General features: G+C 33.5%; 1 protein-coding gene across 5 annotated transcripts in view; it reads left to right on the forward strand.

Annotated features, from left to right (window-relative positions):
* The window catches only part of LOC143197881 (calpain-B), an 88396-nt gene that overhangs the window by 44033 nt on the left and 25443 nt on the right, over positions 1-18920 (forward strand). For 2 of the 5 annotated variants that reach the window (XM_076406658.1, XM_076406662.1), the window contains exon 1: positions 12267-12636. The exons of the other annotated variants lie outside the window; for them this stretch is intronic. In XM_076406658.1, coding sequence (XP_076262773.1) covers positions 12304-12636 — 333 coding nt within the window. In that variant the 5' untranslated portion in view covers positions 12267-12303. Of the gene's footprint in view, positions 1-12266; positions 12637-18920 lie in introns of those variants that run through there. 5 annotated transcript variants of the gene reach the window in all.

Genomic DNA, 18920 nt, shown 5'->3' on the forward strand with positions numbered 1-18920 from the left:
GCTACCACTGATAGACAAAAAAGAAGAGTTTTCTGCAGCGTATTGCAGCTGGCGATGGAAAGTGTATTATACCACGATAATTCCTAGCGCAAAAAGTCATGGACTAGCCTATAAGATCCATTCAAATCGACGCAGAAGCGATTCCATGATCATTCAGTCTTATTGTACATGTGTTGGTATCACCAAGGTATAGTCTATTATAAGCTTCGTATGTTTCATTGCAAAAAAAAGACCAGCAGTAGCAGTAATAAATGCATTATGTATGTATCCTGCATAACAACATGCAAAACATTGCAAAAGTTGTGAAGGATAAGCTGTTGAGAGATGTTGAAAGCATAATTTGTGCCTTCCACAATGTCTTTTCAAATTTTGGTGGGCAAAATGTAGTGGACTCACCTGCAGTTCAGAGGCTGAATAGAAGAAAGACTTTGCAGGCCAACAATGGAGCTGATTTTACAAGCTCACAGAGCCTAAGAGTTGTAAGTACTATTTTAAATTGTTTCTAGCGGCCGTAGATAGGACGAGCTGACAGAGTTATAAAAATAGATGTAGTCAATTTTGGTTGTAATTATGGATCTTAGGTTTGTAGTGTTCTGATGGAAATGTAAGTTTTGTGACAAGCAAATGTTATAATTTTTTAGGTCTTTGCTCATTGTGTTTTTGGTTTGAATGATGTAGAATATCCATGTGAGAATGTTTTGACCGCCTAACATCCTAACACTTTACTGAACAGTTAATTCCTGGCCCTTCATTTGGATACTTTTTTTTGATGCTGATTCATCTTTTGGTCGTCTTCGGAGATACACAAAAAAATTTTCAAATTAAATTGCCAATCCAAATTTTTTCATCTCTAATGTGAATAGTTCTTTATACTTTTAACAATAGTTAAAAAATTGATAAAAAGGAATTTCGTGTGTTGATAAATTATTGCTTTTTGAGGGGAATAATACAGTTGAAGCATAAACTTGGCTTGATGCCGAGTTTTCGGACATAGCCTCAGGAAAATCAACCATCAAGGATTGGTATGTAGCTTAGACGTGGTGAAATGAGCACCGAAGACGATGAACGTAGTGGACGCCCAAAAGAGGTTGTAAATTGAAATTGAATGAAATAGCAGAGCAAAGTGGGTGCCGTGCGAGCTCACTTTTGATCAAAAACAACGACTAGATGATGATTCGTAGTGTTTCAAGATTATCAAGCGTAATAAACCTGAGTTTTTGCGTCAATATGTGACAATGGATGAAACATGGCTCCATTACTTCACTCCGAAGTCATTCAACAGCAACTATTACATAGCGTTATTGGGCCGTTTGGAGGACAAAATCGTCGAAAAATGGCCGCATTTGAAGAAAATGAAAGTGCTTCATCACCAAGACTATGCACCGTGTCAGAAACCATGAATTCGGTTTCCAATTGCTTCCTCATCCTCCGTATTCTCCAGATCTAGCCCTCAGCGACTATTTCCTGTTTTCAGATTTCAAAAGAATGCTCGCTGGGAAGAAATTTTCGTCGAATGAAGAAGTGATCGCCGAAACTGAGGCGTATTTTAAAGCAAAGGACAAATCGTACTACAAAAGTAGTATCGAAAAGTTGGAGGGTCACTAAAATCAGTGTATCACCCTTGAAGGGAATTATGTTGAATAAAAGAAAACTAATTTTGCCAAAAAAATGTGTTTTACTATGGTAGGCCGGGGACTTTTCAGGTCAATTGAATTTATAGAAGTTGAATATAGAAGGAGATTATTGTCAACTAATAAGGATGGAGGAAGTCATATCCAGCCGTGTAAATCAGAAACGAAAAACCCAATAGCGTAAAAGCTTATTTTTAGACAAATGGCGAAAGAAAAATTAATAGCATCATTAGATATTCGAAGGCCGTATCAATTATATAACCCAGCCTGCCGCCTGTTGCAGACCGTCGACCTAATTCGCGGGATCGTCACGGCATTATCAAAGGTCTGAAGGTCCGGAAAAAAGAGCGTAGCCGATAAAGTCAAACAGTTCCGCCAGGAATATTGCACGCCCAACAATTAGTCTAATAAATTAATTTCATTTCACACGATCTAGCGACATTATCGGCCGGTGTCTGTTGCTGATAACGCCCAGTTAGGGCTCTGTCGCGTTTCCTATCAGTTCGCCGCTCTATGATGAAGGTTGCTGAAGAGTCGCAGGCCACGAGAAAGGTCGTGGCCAAGAGGGAGAGTTCGTTTTATTTTCTTCCGAAGATCTTGAAGTCGTCCGTATCGCCGGTAGCGAAGGTTCATCATCAAACCGTCCCGAGGCGGATCACCTTTCAGGACCAAAAAGGTCAAGAACGCGAGGACGACACGGATGTGGCCAGTTATTTGAAGTTAGATCGGCAGGATAGTGTTATTAAATTTATTGATGCCGATGCTAATGTTTTAACGAAAGAGACACGAAAGGAATTGCAACAGAGCTCGAAGACTGTTAAAATTACAAAGTTAAATTCCATCGATGAAAAACTATTTAAGGTAAGGGGAAGATTCTATGTATTCAGAAAAAACTTTATTTCTTTTAACGTACACTATATTACGTATTTATATGAATTCCGATCATTTTTTCACTTTGAAAGGACATATATTGAAGAAAGTTGGTTAATTATATATTGATTAAAATATTTCTACATTTTGCCATACCAATTACACCATTTTTTCACCGAAACCGTGTACTTGTATCGTATTTTGCTTGTATTCTGACCGGTTCTTCGCGTAGTGATTGGCTGAAACGCATCAATTCTAGTCTGTAGCAATCCCTATTGATAGTTTCATTAGGTTTTAGCAACTCATAGTATACCACATCAAGCTGAGCCCAGGAAATATAGAACATTAGCTTGAAGCCATGGATATTCGGCTTTGCGGTTTATGCATATTGACTAAGTAGTTTTTTCCATGGTGATTTTTTCGCTTGGGATTAGCGCACTTTTCATCACCAGTAACACGATGCAAAAAACGTTTCAGATTTTGCCAACGAAGCAGCATTTCACATGTGACAAAGCGCCTTTCAATGTCTCTTGGCTTAATTCATAATTCATAGGGCACAAAATATTCAAGCCTTTGGATCATACCCATGTTCTTCGAGCATTTTGAAATGGTTTCTTGCGTTATTTCCAACAATTCTGTAAATTTTTCTTACGTTGCACATGAATCATCATCGAATACTGCTTATAAGTCCTCATTTTTAAATATTTTTGGCTGTCCAGAAAGCTTTTTATCTTCGGTGTTAAAATCACCTCCTTGAGAACATCGTATTCGCATGTTGAAATCAATGGAGAATTTAAAATTGAGTATCAATTTATGAGGTTTATTAAAAATAATTAAATGGTTTTTATAATAATTGAGAAATATATTTAATTTTCTTCAAAAAATATCGACTAACAAAAATATCGATATTTTTTCCGCATCTCTAGATTGCATAACATTTTAACCATCATCAAAGAGCTAACGAGAAAAGAAAACATAACACACGCTACAATTTAACGTAATCATACTTTTGGTTTAATAAAGGCGCTTAATCAGTATTTCGCACGAAGGCGCAGAAGATTTTTGACGCGTTACGTTACGCGGATATTAATTACATAAACATAACAGATTCCCATGTAAATCAACTAAGTGTCCGTCTAGACGATCTTCCTAGTCACAATCGCAACCCTTCATATTGACAATACTTTATTTACTGACAGATAGTAATGTTGATAGTAATAGGCCGGGTTTCTGGGAATCATTTAACGACCTAAATATTGCAATTTATTTGAATGCGTTTAAATGTGTTAACATCACCATAGTTACAGTAACATCTACCATAGTTAGTTAATATTTTTTAGACCTTTGCATCATAATGCCACAAAAACAACACCGACAACCCTTGTTCACCTTCATATTGATATATCTTAATAGTACAAACCTATTTAATAATCTTTTAACCAAACAGACACAAAGTAGTGATTCCACAAGGTTCCTTTTTATGTTCCATAAAAACCCATTCGTTGCAAGCGATGTTTTTCTTTCTGTTTTCCTCGAATATATATCATAGAGTAGTACATAACTGAGTGTTAACTTAATACATATAATTTAAGAATTATTAGGTTTTTAAAACCGTTGTTGCATGATTAAAAAGTTGGAATTAATTGAAAGTAATATTGTTAAACTAACACTCGAAAATACACATATGATCGCTTTGTATCCCCAAGTAAAATACTTATATTTACCTGAGAAAGTAAGTCTAATACTAATTAAAATCGATATTTACTTAAGAAATATATTATGAATAAAGAAAAAACAGATCAAATGTATCTTGAATAACACCTAGGAAACGTATTTAATCTATTGCCATTCGAAATAGCCGTAACAGGTCAATTGAAAAGTCCCCAGCCTGACATATATTTATTATATGTTTTTTAGTTAGCCCTAAGCCTCAAAAGACAACAGCTGTTGGGTCAGCTGTTGGGTCATTAGTTTGTGAATTATAGCATTCTGAGTGAAGCAATATTTGTTATTGTGAAAAAAATGGATAAAAAAGAATTTCGCTTGTTCATAAAATATTGCTTTTTGAAGGCAAAAAATACAGTTAAAGCAAAAACTTGGTTTGATGCCGAATATCCGGACACTGCCCCAGAAACCATCAAGGATTGGTATGCTAAATTTAGACGTGGTGAAATGAGCACCGAAGACGGTGAACGCAGTGGACACCCAAAAGAAGTTGTTACCGACGAAAAAATTTTAAAAGTCCACAAAATGATTTTGAATGAGCGTAAATTGGAATAAACACTCTAAAGGTATCAACTCAACGTTTGCGTCATATTATTCACGAATATTTGTGTATGAGAAAGCTTTGTGCTAGCTCCCTTTTGACCAAAAACAACGACGAGTTGATGATTCGGAGCAGTGTTTGAAGATGATTAAGCGTAATAAACCCGATTTTTTGCATCATTATGTGACAATGTATGAGACATGGCTCCATCATTTAACTCCGAAGTCCAACCGACAGTCATCCGAGTGAACTGCACACGATGAACCCGCTCCAAAGCGTGGGAAAACGCAACAGTCGACTGGCAAGATTATGGTATCTGTATTTTGGGATGTGCGTGAAATAATTTTCATTGACTACCTTGAAAAAGGAAGGACCATCAACATCGACTATTACATAGCGTTATTGGGCCATTTGAAGGACGACATCGCCGAAAAACGGCCATATCTGAAGAAAAAGAAAGTGCTGCTTCACCAAAACATATCCGAAAATCCATGAGTTGGGCTTCAAATTGCTTCCTCATTCACCGTATTCTCCAGATATGACCCCTAGTGACTATTTCCTGTTCTCAGATCTTAAAAGAATGCTCGATGGGAAAAAAAATGTCGTCGAATGAACGCCGAAACTGAAGGACAAATCGTACTACATATTTATATAACCTAACACTTGTATTTTGTATTTTATATTTCAGATACATGACTTTAAAATATTTTGTATTTCGTATTTTAAATGAATACGCGATAGATCGAATGTTGTCAAAAAAGGCATATCAATGTAATCTTCCACTACTTGGACCCATATTTAACTGAGCCGTATTATATATTTGATACCAACTGTTGCAAAAGGATTACAGAATAACATCACCCATACTTCTTCTAAAATGAATCCAGTACTGCCATAACTGTCACCAAACGGAACTTTCATTTATCGTAATAGTTGTACACAAGGTAACGACGCTGTAAGACGTTATTTGTACTGATAACACTAAGTTATAAATTCGACGTATTTCTTATCGGTTCATTAGTCTACTATGGAGGTTGTTGAGGAAGAGTTTGTGAAAAAAATTGTAGCCGAACGGGAGAATTCGTTTTATGTTTATCCGAAAAGATTAATATTGTTATCGGTAGAAGATCTGCATGAGCCTCACCCGTTCGATCATCAAAAACAATGTCAGAAAGGCGAAGAGGAATCGGATGTTGATATTGTCTTCACGGCAGAGATACGAAGGGAATTCCAACTCATCTCGAGTGAAATTGAAATTACTGATTTAAATTCGATTGAACATAGATTATTTAAGGTAAGGAAAAAAAGTTTAAAGTTTCGTCGAGTATGTTGAGGGTCTAAAACACGCAAGCACATGAGAAAATGTTTTAGGTGATATGCCTCTCAATGCTCGTGGGTTTCAGTTCAAAATCCAGAGAGTTTCCTTCATCAGTTTCTTGTTAGCTTATCATCTAAAAACAATTATTCCTACGTAAACAAATAAACTAAACTAGTGATCATCCAATGATCTAAATGCTATCACAGTTTATTAAGTTAATCATGATAAAAGTTTTTATTTATTGTTGGTAATTATGGACCTCCTGGTTTAAATTATATTGTCTCTTAATAAACAAGTATACACTACTTACAATAATAATGTACGGTAAATACAGGTTGATAAAAGATTAGTATTTACAGTAAAATTTAAACATCAGTGGTGTAGAGTAGTTTATAATAAATTTGGTGAATATAAAACAGAATGGTGTAAATACAAACTTAAACGTATATAGCAAATGGAGTGAATTAATGTATGTGTATGAAATTTGGAACGTTTACCTTAATCGCATGTCTTAAGCCTAATATAAAGTTTATTTATTGTGATTAATATATCCTAGATTTGTGTTTATATAATTTTATAAAGAGCGTCGTCCCTCAGGAAAGATATCAAACCATCCTGTTTTCTCGTTTCTAGACAGTCCTTTAAATTGTCGAGTACCCCAATCTCGTATTCGTCTTTGTTGAATATATCTCCTGCATATAGTCAACTCGGGGGTCAACCTGCAATATCCCTTGTTTAGCCGAGTATATATATATATATATATATATATATATATATATATATATATATATATATATATATATATATATATATATATATATATATATATATATATACAGATTTTCCTTGGCATATCTCTTAGTTGTAGACATTATGTTTAGTTTTCTACATATGTTGGTAGTGTTTAAATATTTGTACTATAAATTCTCTATTGAGTACTCAAAATAAAGAGAATAATTTTAAAATTATATGTTACTTAAACTTGTTTTGACTATTGAAAATATTTTTTCAGTATAAGCTCAGAAATATATTATGATATATAATATTAATTAAAGTAAACATATCTTAAAATGAAAATAGGCACTTTTTTCCCACTTTAGAAAGTAGAAAGAATACTAAATGATCTATTGACATGGATTGATTGATGAATAATTTATAAAACATTAAGAGTAAAATGACATATACAAAATAGTTGCATATTTCGTTATTTTAGTTAATATATTTACTAAAATTATGCGAATCAGACCATCATATATAATAGTATTGGTAAAGGCTTCAGAGAAAAAATGTCATATAGATACTTATTTTATTGGATGAATCATTAAACACCTTAAAATGTACATTTAAAATAGTTTTCAAGTTACTGTGAATAGTTCATAATTTATTCTAAGCAAATTATGTATTAATCTCATTTTTTCTCTGTAGTTTCATTACTCCATTCATGTATTTATATAATATTTGTCTTTAGTCCTTATTAATAATAGAATATTTTCTTTACGTAAGCCTTCAACAGTAGCAGTCATATTTTATCATTGTATTTTTCCTGACTGTAAATATATTTGTAATATGACATAAAATAATATTTTATGTAATATTCTGAAATCTCATCCCTGCAGGTAGATCATATTTAATTTGTCTTCTATGGCTTTCGTTTATCTAGTGCATTTTATTTTATCATATGGGACATGGGAATTAACAACTCTCCGACAAATGACGAATATTTTATTTATTGCATTTTAAATTTTGTTTAATATTTGAAACAAAATCTCAAATTAATATACCTATTAATGTTATGAAAAGCATTTTCTAATTAAACCTGAAATTTACAGAAAAACACTAATAACTTTTACAATTACCTCTGCTGCAATGATATGCTATATTTCCAGAACAATATCAGTTACTATGAGGTGTTACACAAGAACATTTTTTCTTAACTATTCTGTGTTTACCAGACGTCAAATTAATTATAATTATTCAAGTTCAAATTCACTTAATATTATGAATCTGAAAATATACCTTGTAAAAAAAATTATAATATCTATATTAAGATAGAATTTTCGCATATGTCGTGTTTTTCTTTCATAGTTCCTTCTAATAAAGCGGTCACATTAATTTGTTGTTCTTTCTAGTTATTTCTATTTAGTTTATTCTGGTATCGTTAACTAGTTATTATTAGTTAGTTATTAACTAGTTATTATAACTTAAGTTATTTCCATATCGTTCCAACATCACATCAAGATCTACATCCGACAACTATTAAGAAATCAGATGTCCATTGAATGCTTCATATAACTTCGTTTATATTTTCTATAGATCAATATCAAATATTTCGGATGTATAATATTTGATGGGTGTACTGCCACTGATGCATTCCACAATACGGCACAGTTTTTACACATAATTTAACTATATTGATTCAAAGGTTTTTTGGCTCTTCAATCTCCGGGTCATGTTTTCACGCAATATCTTTTGGGGTCTTTTCGAAAACCGTTTATCGCCTCTTTGCTGACCGTTGGTACCCTTAGATCTTTGGGGATATCATTTTTTTAATGTACCATGGAGCGTTAACAGTGCTGCGAAGAACTTTATTTTGGTAAGTTTGGATCATGTTAAGATTTCTTTGCACACGTATATCCACATTGGCCTCAAGATTTACTTGTATAATAACAGTTTATTGTGTAGTGTTAATTTGGATTGTCGTCCAAACGCAACGTCCAAGCAACCACCACATTTCATGCCCAGGTATTTTGTTTTGCTCGTATACGGAATTCTAGAATCAATTATCACTGACAATATTTTTTTTTATGTGAAATCCATATGTGTAGACTTTATAGCATTCAATTTTATTCGCCATTTCTTAATCCATTCTGTGATCTTATTGACAACTGGTTGTACTGTATTTAGTTTTCTGAATAATTTTACTTATATCAGAGTAGTTCAGTGTTATCAGCAAATGTGGGGACTGTTACTCCTTCACATTTATATGACTAGTATACAGTAAATACAATATTGTCCCAAGGACGCTACCTTGTAGTAAACCCGCATAGATGAGTTTCAAATCTAAATATTAGTTACTGTATCTTATTCTGAAATAACGATTGAAAATATAGTGTTTGAGGATCTTTCTCATCTGCCCTGAGCTTGGGTCACCTCTAGAAATATGACTGAACAAATTTCACTTTGCAAAATATAATACCTGATCGATTGTCGAAAGTTTGTCTCTAAATCTAATCTAGTGAACCGAAATGAGTTGCTTTTCTTCAGTAACTATTTTGAGACGTTTGATTGACGTTTTTGACGTGGAATAGTTGCTCGATGAATTTAGACATGATTAGTATCAGTGATATTGATCATAGTCAATACAAAGTAGCAGTGATCCTACGTCATCTTAATTTATGACATCAAAACGTCGCAATGTTGCCGCATCAACTCGCAATTTTAGTCTAAATAAAATAATGAAACAAACATGTTATCAAATAGCAAATAGCATTTATTTTAATATTATAGATATATCTAATGCGTATATTATCAAATAATTTTAACTACAATTAATTATACAGCCACGATATTTTATAGCCTAAGGTTGTTTTATTATATTTGCATTGAACTCTTTTCCACACCACCCAAGAGGTAAATTTCTAGGTGCGTTTTTTTATGTAGTGGTATTCTCTGGAGGCTTACTCCACCTAATTAACAATTGTATATCCAAGTAATATATTTTACTCTTATTAAAGAGCATATTTACATTTGTACATTTAGTTCTTGTTTCCTTTGATGATGTGTTTCCTGGTCAAGTCATTTTGATATCACTGTATTTTTTTGTTTCTTCTATATTCGTTACCACCTGTGTACACCATTTTTGATAAAATTAAATTTTAAATTCTCCCTAATACATTTACCATATCTACAAAACAGTTAGTTTTCATCCTCTCCTCGTACATTCAATACAACATTCATACAACCTAGTGCTCATGTATAATTCTGAACAATTACACACATATCTATGCACATAAATCGTTCACACTTTACTATACAACTTCCTACAGTTATCGTATATTAATTATAATACTCACCTTTAGTCGTTTTCACTCTCATCACTTGGAAATAATCAGCATGAAATCATAATTCCGCATTCAGAATGTTCAGGTGAATAACTACGAATACTACTCTAAGAAGAACAGTAACAATATTTCTGCAATTAATTAGTAATAAATGTTATGACTAATAATACCTAATCAGTTGTTATTCCATCTTTTACCTTTTTTCATCAACTTTTATTGTTTTAACACTTTTTATTATCATGTTTCCATGATATCCCATTCTGAAATATCCTGAGTTTAAGTCTTCCTTGATTTTATTATATGCTTTTAAACATTATATTATTTTAAAAGGAATGTCTGGAAGTTCCATTAGACCTCTTCGTAGATTATCTTTACACCATTTAAATTCTATATTATCTATATTACCTAACAGTGTATGAAGGGATGTTCTACATGCTTCAAACACCATATCGCATAGCTCTAAACTATGTATGGATACTTTTCAGACAGTGTCCTCTGATATAATTGTACTAAATTATGTTAATATTGAAAAAACTACTCACTGTTTTTATACATTTCACATATTTAATCTCTGATAGTGCTAACATCAAACTGATCTTGATTCGTCACCCGCTTTGTACGAGGACGGTTTTTTATTGGGTGAATCCAAGATGTTTTTCATTTTTTGAGATGTTATTTGAGATTTTTAGTGACCGTGTCCATACTAATATTCAGTAAAGCTGCAAAACGCTAAAAAATGCTTTCAATAAAACCGTTACAACTTAATATTTAAGAGTAAAAAGTTTACCTCTCTAACAAATTTTAGTGGCAAGAGGGGGCCTCCATTATCTCGTTCCCGTCCGAAGTAACTGATTAGAAGCTGATGTTCTCTCTGGCTTCGCCATTTTCAATCAGAATAATAATCAGCAGCGTTTTGAAATTTATCAAAACAAGCAAAGCGTTAAAACAACGTTTTTCGGTTTATAACATGTAGTTGTTATAACTAATATCTTGAAGAATTGACACTCGAACCACTTTTGCAAGCTCATTCGTTTACTTGTTCGAACTTATCAGACAGCACTATACTATTTTTAACTGGAATAAAATGAGAAGGAAAATAGTGTCTCATTCTAAAAGGAATTTACAAAATGCGGCAGGCAATACAATAAATATCTTAATGACGTTTGTTCACTACTACTTTGGATAGACTATATAACAGGTCAATTGAAAAGTCTCCGGCCTGGCACATATATGTTTTTTAGTTAGCCCTAAATCTCAAAAGATGCGTGTATAAATTTGACAAATCGTACTACCAAAATGGTATCGAAAAGTTGGAGGGTCGCTATAATCAGTGTATCATCCTTGAAGGGAATTATGTTGAATAAAAGAAAGTAATATTGCCAAAAAAATGTGTTTTACTATAGTAGGCAGGGGACTTTTCATTTGACTTGTTATGATATTTTACCATAAGACAATTGACCTGATTTAGCGGTGAAAATATATACTAGTTTTATTATACCCTTTCTTGACAGTTGTTTAAGTACTTGGGCATTAAATCATATGCTCGAGCGTTTTTGATTTAAAAATTTTTCTGAATTTTGTTGGCGATTTCCTTTGGAAGTTATTGGGTTTAGAACTATATTTTCATTTTTATTCAGATTAGGTAAGGTACCACATCCGTCAACAGCAAATCAGCACCAGCAAATAATTTCCATCTTGCCATCTATCTATGCTTTACCCATTCTCCATTATCTTTCCGTATCGGCGAATTTTCATATTTTGAGTCTCGATCGTCCGTTAGGTTCTTAAGCAGTTTCGCAGTTCTAATTGAGCTGGAGTTATTGCTTCTCTTTACACTGATTTTGCCTTTCGAAGATATTTTCAAGCTTATTACAATCAATAATAAGATTATTTCTTGTGCGGAAACTTGGTAATCTTTATTAAGTATTTATGTTTTACACATTTTATATATACAAAAATTAATGAAACATTTTTGTACGTAATAAAATTGAGCAATACCCGATAAAGTCAAAGTCTCGCCAAAAACATTCACGCCCAACAGCTAGTCTAATAAATTAATTTCGTTTCACATAATCGACCGACATAATCAGAGTGTGTCGGTGGTGATAAACCTCAGTTGAAGTTCCGTCGCGTTTTATATCAGTTCGACGTCCCATCATGGAAGTCGTCGAGGAACATTTCACGAAAAAAGTTGTCGCCAAACGGGATAATTCGTTTTATTTGCTGCCAACGCATTTAAAATCATCTGTGTCGCCTGTCGAAAAAGTGCATCGCCAACACATCGCGAAAAGAATAACGTTCCATAGTCAGAAAAGTCGGGAAGACAATTGCTCTGATGTGGCGGCTTACTTAAATTTAAATAGACAGGACGGTGTTATACATTTTATTGATGCTGTTACTCCGACTAAAAAGACACTAAATAGATTTCAAGACAGTTTAGTAGATTCAAAAGTTTCTAATTCAAATTCAAGCAAAAATAAAATATTCAAGGTAAGCCAAGTATCCTAAATAAAAATTTTATGGTAAACTAAGGTTTGTAATAAATACGAGTTTAAGATCCTCCGTATTTTTCTTTAAATACACCTACTAGTTTAACACGGTAAACTTATCATTGTGTATTTAGTTTCTTATAATTTGTTTATTACAATTACAACCAGCGGTTTTCTAACTATTAACTGACTACTAACATTGTTCCAAATATAATCTAATGTACATGAACATTTGTAAATCAAACATTTAATTTGAAAATACATGTGAAATTAACCCTTGAAACTAGTGACTGAAATTCTAGTGACTTTTCTCGTCCATTGAAACAAACAACACTTAATTATTATTGCCCCATCTACACTTTTTTCTTGATATTTTTGGTATTACACTGTCTGGTTCCTATCTGCCTAAAGTTGAATGCACAGATTCGTCTGTTTTAAAGGAATGTGTTGAGAGAGTGACACATGCTATAATTTGCAATTTAAACATCTCACATTTTGTTTCGTTTGAAAATATTTTCACTTCTAATTCTTTTTGACTCTATTAGGTTCTAATTTTGACTGAACAACTAATTCATTTAAATAATTCATCATGATTTAAGGTCTAATTACGAAATAGTATTATGGTTAATCAATGAAAATTTGGAGTGATTAACGTTTGGATCTATAAAACTGATGATATCAGTGATATCTTGTTTTTGTTCTATAACATTAAATAAAACAGATTTTTTGTAATACGTACCATTTTAAAGTTGTGATAAATTAAAGCGCTATAAATAAAAAAAGACAGTATGAAAAATCTTAAATAATATTTATTTATTATTAATTTTTTAAATAATAAAAATGATATTTATTTATTTAAATTTAATTACATAATAATACAAATAGGCAATGAATCAAAATAGGTCGGGTTTTTCAACATTTTTAAACTTTCTAAACGAAAAAATTATTCTAAAGGAAAATTATGAGATATTAACTTTTCCTCTTGTGAACAACAGAATCCTCTTTCATTACAAAAAAACAGTAGTAATCTGGTAACATTTTAACATTCCAAATTCCTTGATAACGCTTTTCTATCTATTGTATATCCTGGTGAAAGCGTTCACCTTGTTCATCACTCACCATTCCAAGATTGGGGGGGGGATCGAAATGGGAATACAAGAAATGTATTTTTCAAAACATTCTGCACCCCATCGTTTAAGTTTTTGTAACAAGTCATTCACTAAAAATTCGGAATTTTCAGCTTTAAGATTGCCTAAAAATCCTAAAATTACTTTCTTTAGAAATAATCAAGCTAATAACTGTTTGTGGGTTGACAAAAATGTCTTTTAATTTAGCATCACTTAATTTAGAGAAAACAGTTTTCAAATATAAAAATCCTTTATTAATAATTTTATAATTAATCCCATTTTTATCCATGGCTTTGACAAAATGTTTCATTAAACCAAGTTATATATGTAAGGGTGGAAGAATCACATTTTCTTGTGGAATATGAGAATCATATTAACATTTGATTTACCACAAATAAAGTCATATAGCCACAACTAACTTCATAGTGATTTTTTCTGGTGACTCTATTGTTTCACAAACAGAGAAAACAACAACATTACGTAAAACCTCCCTGTAGTCCAAGCAATATAGCAACAAGCTGCTATTATGAAGTAATACAGCTTTTGAGCATAAATAGTATTCACACTATTACTAAAGATCGTGACGTGTTAGATAACCATATCAATAGACAATGATTTTAATAAAGGAATAAGGAATTCAAAGCACGTAATCTTATTTATGTTAGAAAAATTGTGTCCCATAGTGTAATTAGCTAGTCTGAAATAATTAGCTAGTGCAAAGAGCAAACCTTCCTGTACTTATGTAGTAACTCATAAGAGATTCCCTTAAGTTTATCATAATTTACTATTAAAAACCAATTTTGGGGTAGAGCAGAATACTTTGGAAAATAATGCGTACCCTTTTTTTTAATCTCCACATCATGGAATACAACACTCTTTTGTATGCTTATGTTACGACTGATTGCGATTTTCTTTCAATGTTAGTTAAGGATCTGTCAGCTTTAAGCCACATGGAACCCAATTTCCTTGCTTTTTAAGTAATTCCCTGTTCTATATTTAGTAACAATTATACTATCAACATTCAATGATACATCGTTTCTTATCTTTTAATGTTTTGCAAAGTTTATAGTGTAATAAAAATTTACAATATGTTTGCACGAAATGACGAATAATAATAACTAAAGCCTAATGACAAGGGTTTTGTCATAAATAATTATTCCAATAATAATGTTTCATCGAAAATTAGTTTAATGTCTTTCATAATATACTCTTTTATGATAAACGTATCCTTGTGTCAGTATATCAACGACTTCTTTTGTAGACGAAAATTTAACCGATGTCCACGCAATTTATTCATAGATCCAAATTTATACAATATAATGTATATATATAATATAGACAAAATAATATGAACACCATGCAGTATAGTACATCTCATTGCCTGTTGGAAATATTGTTTTCGTGTACATAATGCAACACGTATATACTGCTCAGTTTACATGTCAAATCTTGTAGGTTACATTTCACTGTAATATACGCTTTGATTCGCGATTCAGACTTTGAAAGAGAGCAAATCGTTAGTGCTCGGCACCTGTGATGAAAACGTGCGACAATATCCACGGTAATGACAACATCCACAAAATATAATAAAGCATCATCGGCAAAATGGAATTGTGGTCAAAACCCAAAGTTAACTGACAAGGACCGACGAACGTTAAAAATAATTGTAGCGACCGCTACAACCCTTTAGGCCATTACTATTGTATCTACATTAAATTCAAAGGTTGGCAACGCTGGTGGATTGGTACTGTGCGATTTCCGGCTGTAAAAGACCACCACGACGACGTCTCTCTCTCTCTCTCTCTCCAAACTTACCGAAAAAGCGATATTACACGCTTTAAACAACTTCACAGACGCACACCACATCATCCTAAACGAACAATTCGGTTTCCACGCCAAACATTCAAGCCTTCATCAAGCTACCCGCGTCGCAGCAATAATCCACTAGGCACTAAGAAAATATCGAAGAACTGGAGTCATCTTTTTAGATGTTTCCAAAGCTTTCGATCAAGTATGGCACCACGGTCTAATATTCAAAGCGAAACAGCTTGGTCTATCGAATGACCTAATCTCCCTGATAGATTCATAGTTGAACTTTCAAGTGAGGACCGGTGATGCAGTCTCCTCTCGTAAACATATTTCCACAGGAGTCCCGCAAGGTGCTCCACCAGCCCCAGCCCTATTCAACCTCTATACGACTGATTTTCCATTCCACAAACACTCCCACACAGCATTATATGCAGATGATATCGTTTTTTTTACAACCGGTTATAGTAACGACGCTATTCGCGACAGACTTCAAGTCCAGCTGAACCAGGCGATTGCGTGGTATAAACTCCGGCAGCTTCAGATAAACCCGAGCAAAACTCAGGTTATTCTGTTCCACCGCAACAAGGAGTTCCGCGCCTCCAAATTGATGAAGTCCCTATCCCTTGGCTCCAGGGACTATTTCCACTCGTCTGCAGAAAAAGTAAAGTCCCAATCCCCCAGAAAGCGACTCTGTACAAAATGCTAGTCCGTCCAGTCTGCCCCTAGGGTGCACAGGTGTGGTACAGGTATGTTTCTGAGAGACAACTTGAACTACGTCAAGTGTTCCAATCCAAAAAAGTCCGCGCGTTATTCAATGCCCCATGGTTTATGAGGAATGTCAACACTCACCTCAAATCAGGCATCCCGTTTGTGATGAATTTCACAAACATGCTCAGTGTTCCTCAAGATTCTCCATAGGCGCCTTAGAACACGACAACATCTTGATTAAATCCCTACCCATCCACAAACATCGGTGGTAAACCAACTACTACAATCCCAGTCGTAATCCAGGATCTCTGTATCCCGCAAAAATCTCACTATCCCGAACCCGAAGCGACATCAGCAAAAGAGCATGGTTGTAGCTGGTCATCATGGAATAAGAAAAAAACGACTCTCTCTCTCTCTCTTTTTTTCTACGTAATAATGGCACTTCCATAGCGCTTCCTTTCTTCCTTAACCTAACCTAATATCCTGTCCATCATCGCGTCGACCGCATGTAGTATTTGAGATCAGATAAATAAACAAGTGTTTATTCAGCCGGTGTTTTCTGTTCCCGTGCGAATTCCTTCCACAAAAATAGTAGTAAGTGTTCGGACGAACATTCGCATCGACTGCCACACATTCCGACCAACCGTCGCGATGAACATTCGTCCAGAATTGTTATCAGACAAAATAAAACTACCGCGCAAAAGTGCAATCAGAACTCAGCAGTCACTTAATTAATACTGTTACAAACACTACGGCGGATGGTAAGATTCATGGATGGTGGCCATTGCGAAGCCCTTTATGACGGAAACCAACGGGCTAAGCTGCCAAAAAGTGATACAACGATTATAAAATCTAGACACGTTGTGATTGAAATAATGTCTTATATGAATGAAATGTCTTATGAATCGTCGTTTACATAGTTTACTACAAATGGCCGATTTTATGTATGGAGAACCTTAAAAGTGGAAGCCTGTCAAACATTGGAGAGGTTCCGTTATAGTTTCGCCGGTAATATCGTGGTATTCAGCTGGTCATTGATCGCAATACTGCTTTATTTCAGGATGATAATTCACCCATACACACAGTCGCACAGTAGACACAGTCTTGGTTTGACAAGTTTCAGATTTTAATATAATTCAACCGTTATGGGGAATTTTAGAGCAAAGAGTAGATATCTATCTCCAATATCATTGGAGAAATTGGCGGTTTTGGTACTAGAATGGGACAGTATTTCATTGGAAATTATTGAGATGTTTTACGAATCTATTCAGCGAAGAATTGCAGCTGTTTTAAAAGCAAATGATGGCTCAACCCCATAAATAAATATTATGTTTATATCAGGTATTCAGATGATTTTGTCCACCCCTTGTATAACTTTTAAATCACTGTCCTGTATTTATTAAGAATTTATTTGTACCATTCAATATATCATTAAATTTATTATTAATTATTAATACATTGTTACTAATCGTTGCTGACTAACCCACAATTTTTTACAAGAATTTAAAACTAGCTACATGTCGTTCCTTACTTGGTCTCGACAATAGTAATGTTCATATATTAATTAACACTGCCGCTGTTTTTTTCTATTAAATAAACTTCACTGCGCTACACAACATTAAGCGGTTTGATCCTTTTGAATTAGTGTCTTGTTCAGGTGGTGTCCAACAGTGAATGAAGAATCACCAATAGATATCGCTGATCAATGTGTATGGCAGCAACTGAAATAACTGAAGTTAAATTTGGATTTTTTATTCCATTATTTATGCTTGTCTACTGATGGTTATTAATAATTTGTCGCGTGCGACTTATTTAATAGGGCATGTATTATTATACATATTTCCATCATATGTATTAACATATCGAGATAGCATCGCGTTTAATCAAATTAAAAACATAACTGAGGAACATATGAACTATTTTTAGACTATAGTGTATAGTGACAAGTTCAAAGTAAAAAACTTAAACATCGGTCTTTATGGTTTTATTAAGGTTTTTTCAGTTAAATGATGAATATGCATTTTTACTATTTGAATTTAAACAGCAAAATAAACACATATAAATAGTATACAAATAAGTCTCCGCCGCAATTTGAAAGAAAAAACAGGACCCCATCGGTCTTATAAGAAAATTAACACACGAACTGAAAAGCCACGGGCGTAACAAAGAAAACGGATTTTTTTGTTCAAAATTGGTTTTATTCATCAACGTAATCTCCATCAAGAGCCTACAAGTATTCCAGCGCCGCTCTAATATTTCAATACCACTTTTGTAAAATGATTTATCTATTGCCTCAACCAGTTGCTGTTCACTCAGATGATGATCGTTTTGAATCCGGAGTAAAATTATGGATCCATGTTTCATCCATTGTCCCATATCGGAACAAATGTTTCGGTGTGTTACGTTTAAACACGTTGTTTTTAATCAACAGTGAGCAAACGCGGCACCCACTTTGAACAGAACTTTCTCATAATTAAATGCTCATGCAACATAAAACCAACACGTTCTTTTGATATCTTTACGATGCTAAATCACGCAACTTTACGTTTCGATTATTCAAAACGATTTTGTGAGTTTTTTTTCATGTTTTCTGGTGTTACCACTTCATTTGGACGTCCAATGAGTTCTGCATCATCGGTAT

The sequence above is a fragment of the Rhynchophorus ferrugineus genome, unplaced genomic scaffold (assembly GCF_030347505.1).
Source record: "Rhynchophorus ferrugineus isolate W39M unplaced genomic scaffold, kcgeb_rfMv2 rfM6, whole genome shotgun sequence".
Taxonomy (NCBI): Eukaryota; Metazoa; Arthropoda; class Insecta; order Coleoptera; family Curculionidae; genus Rhynchophorus; species Rhynchophorus ferrugineus.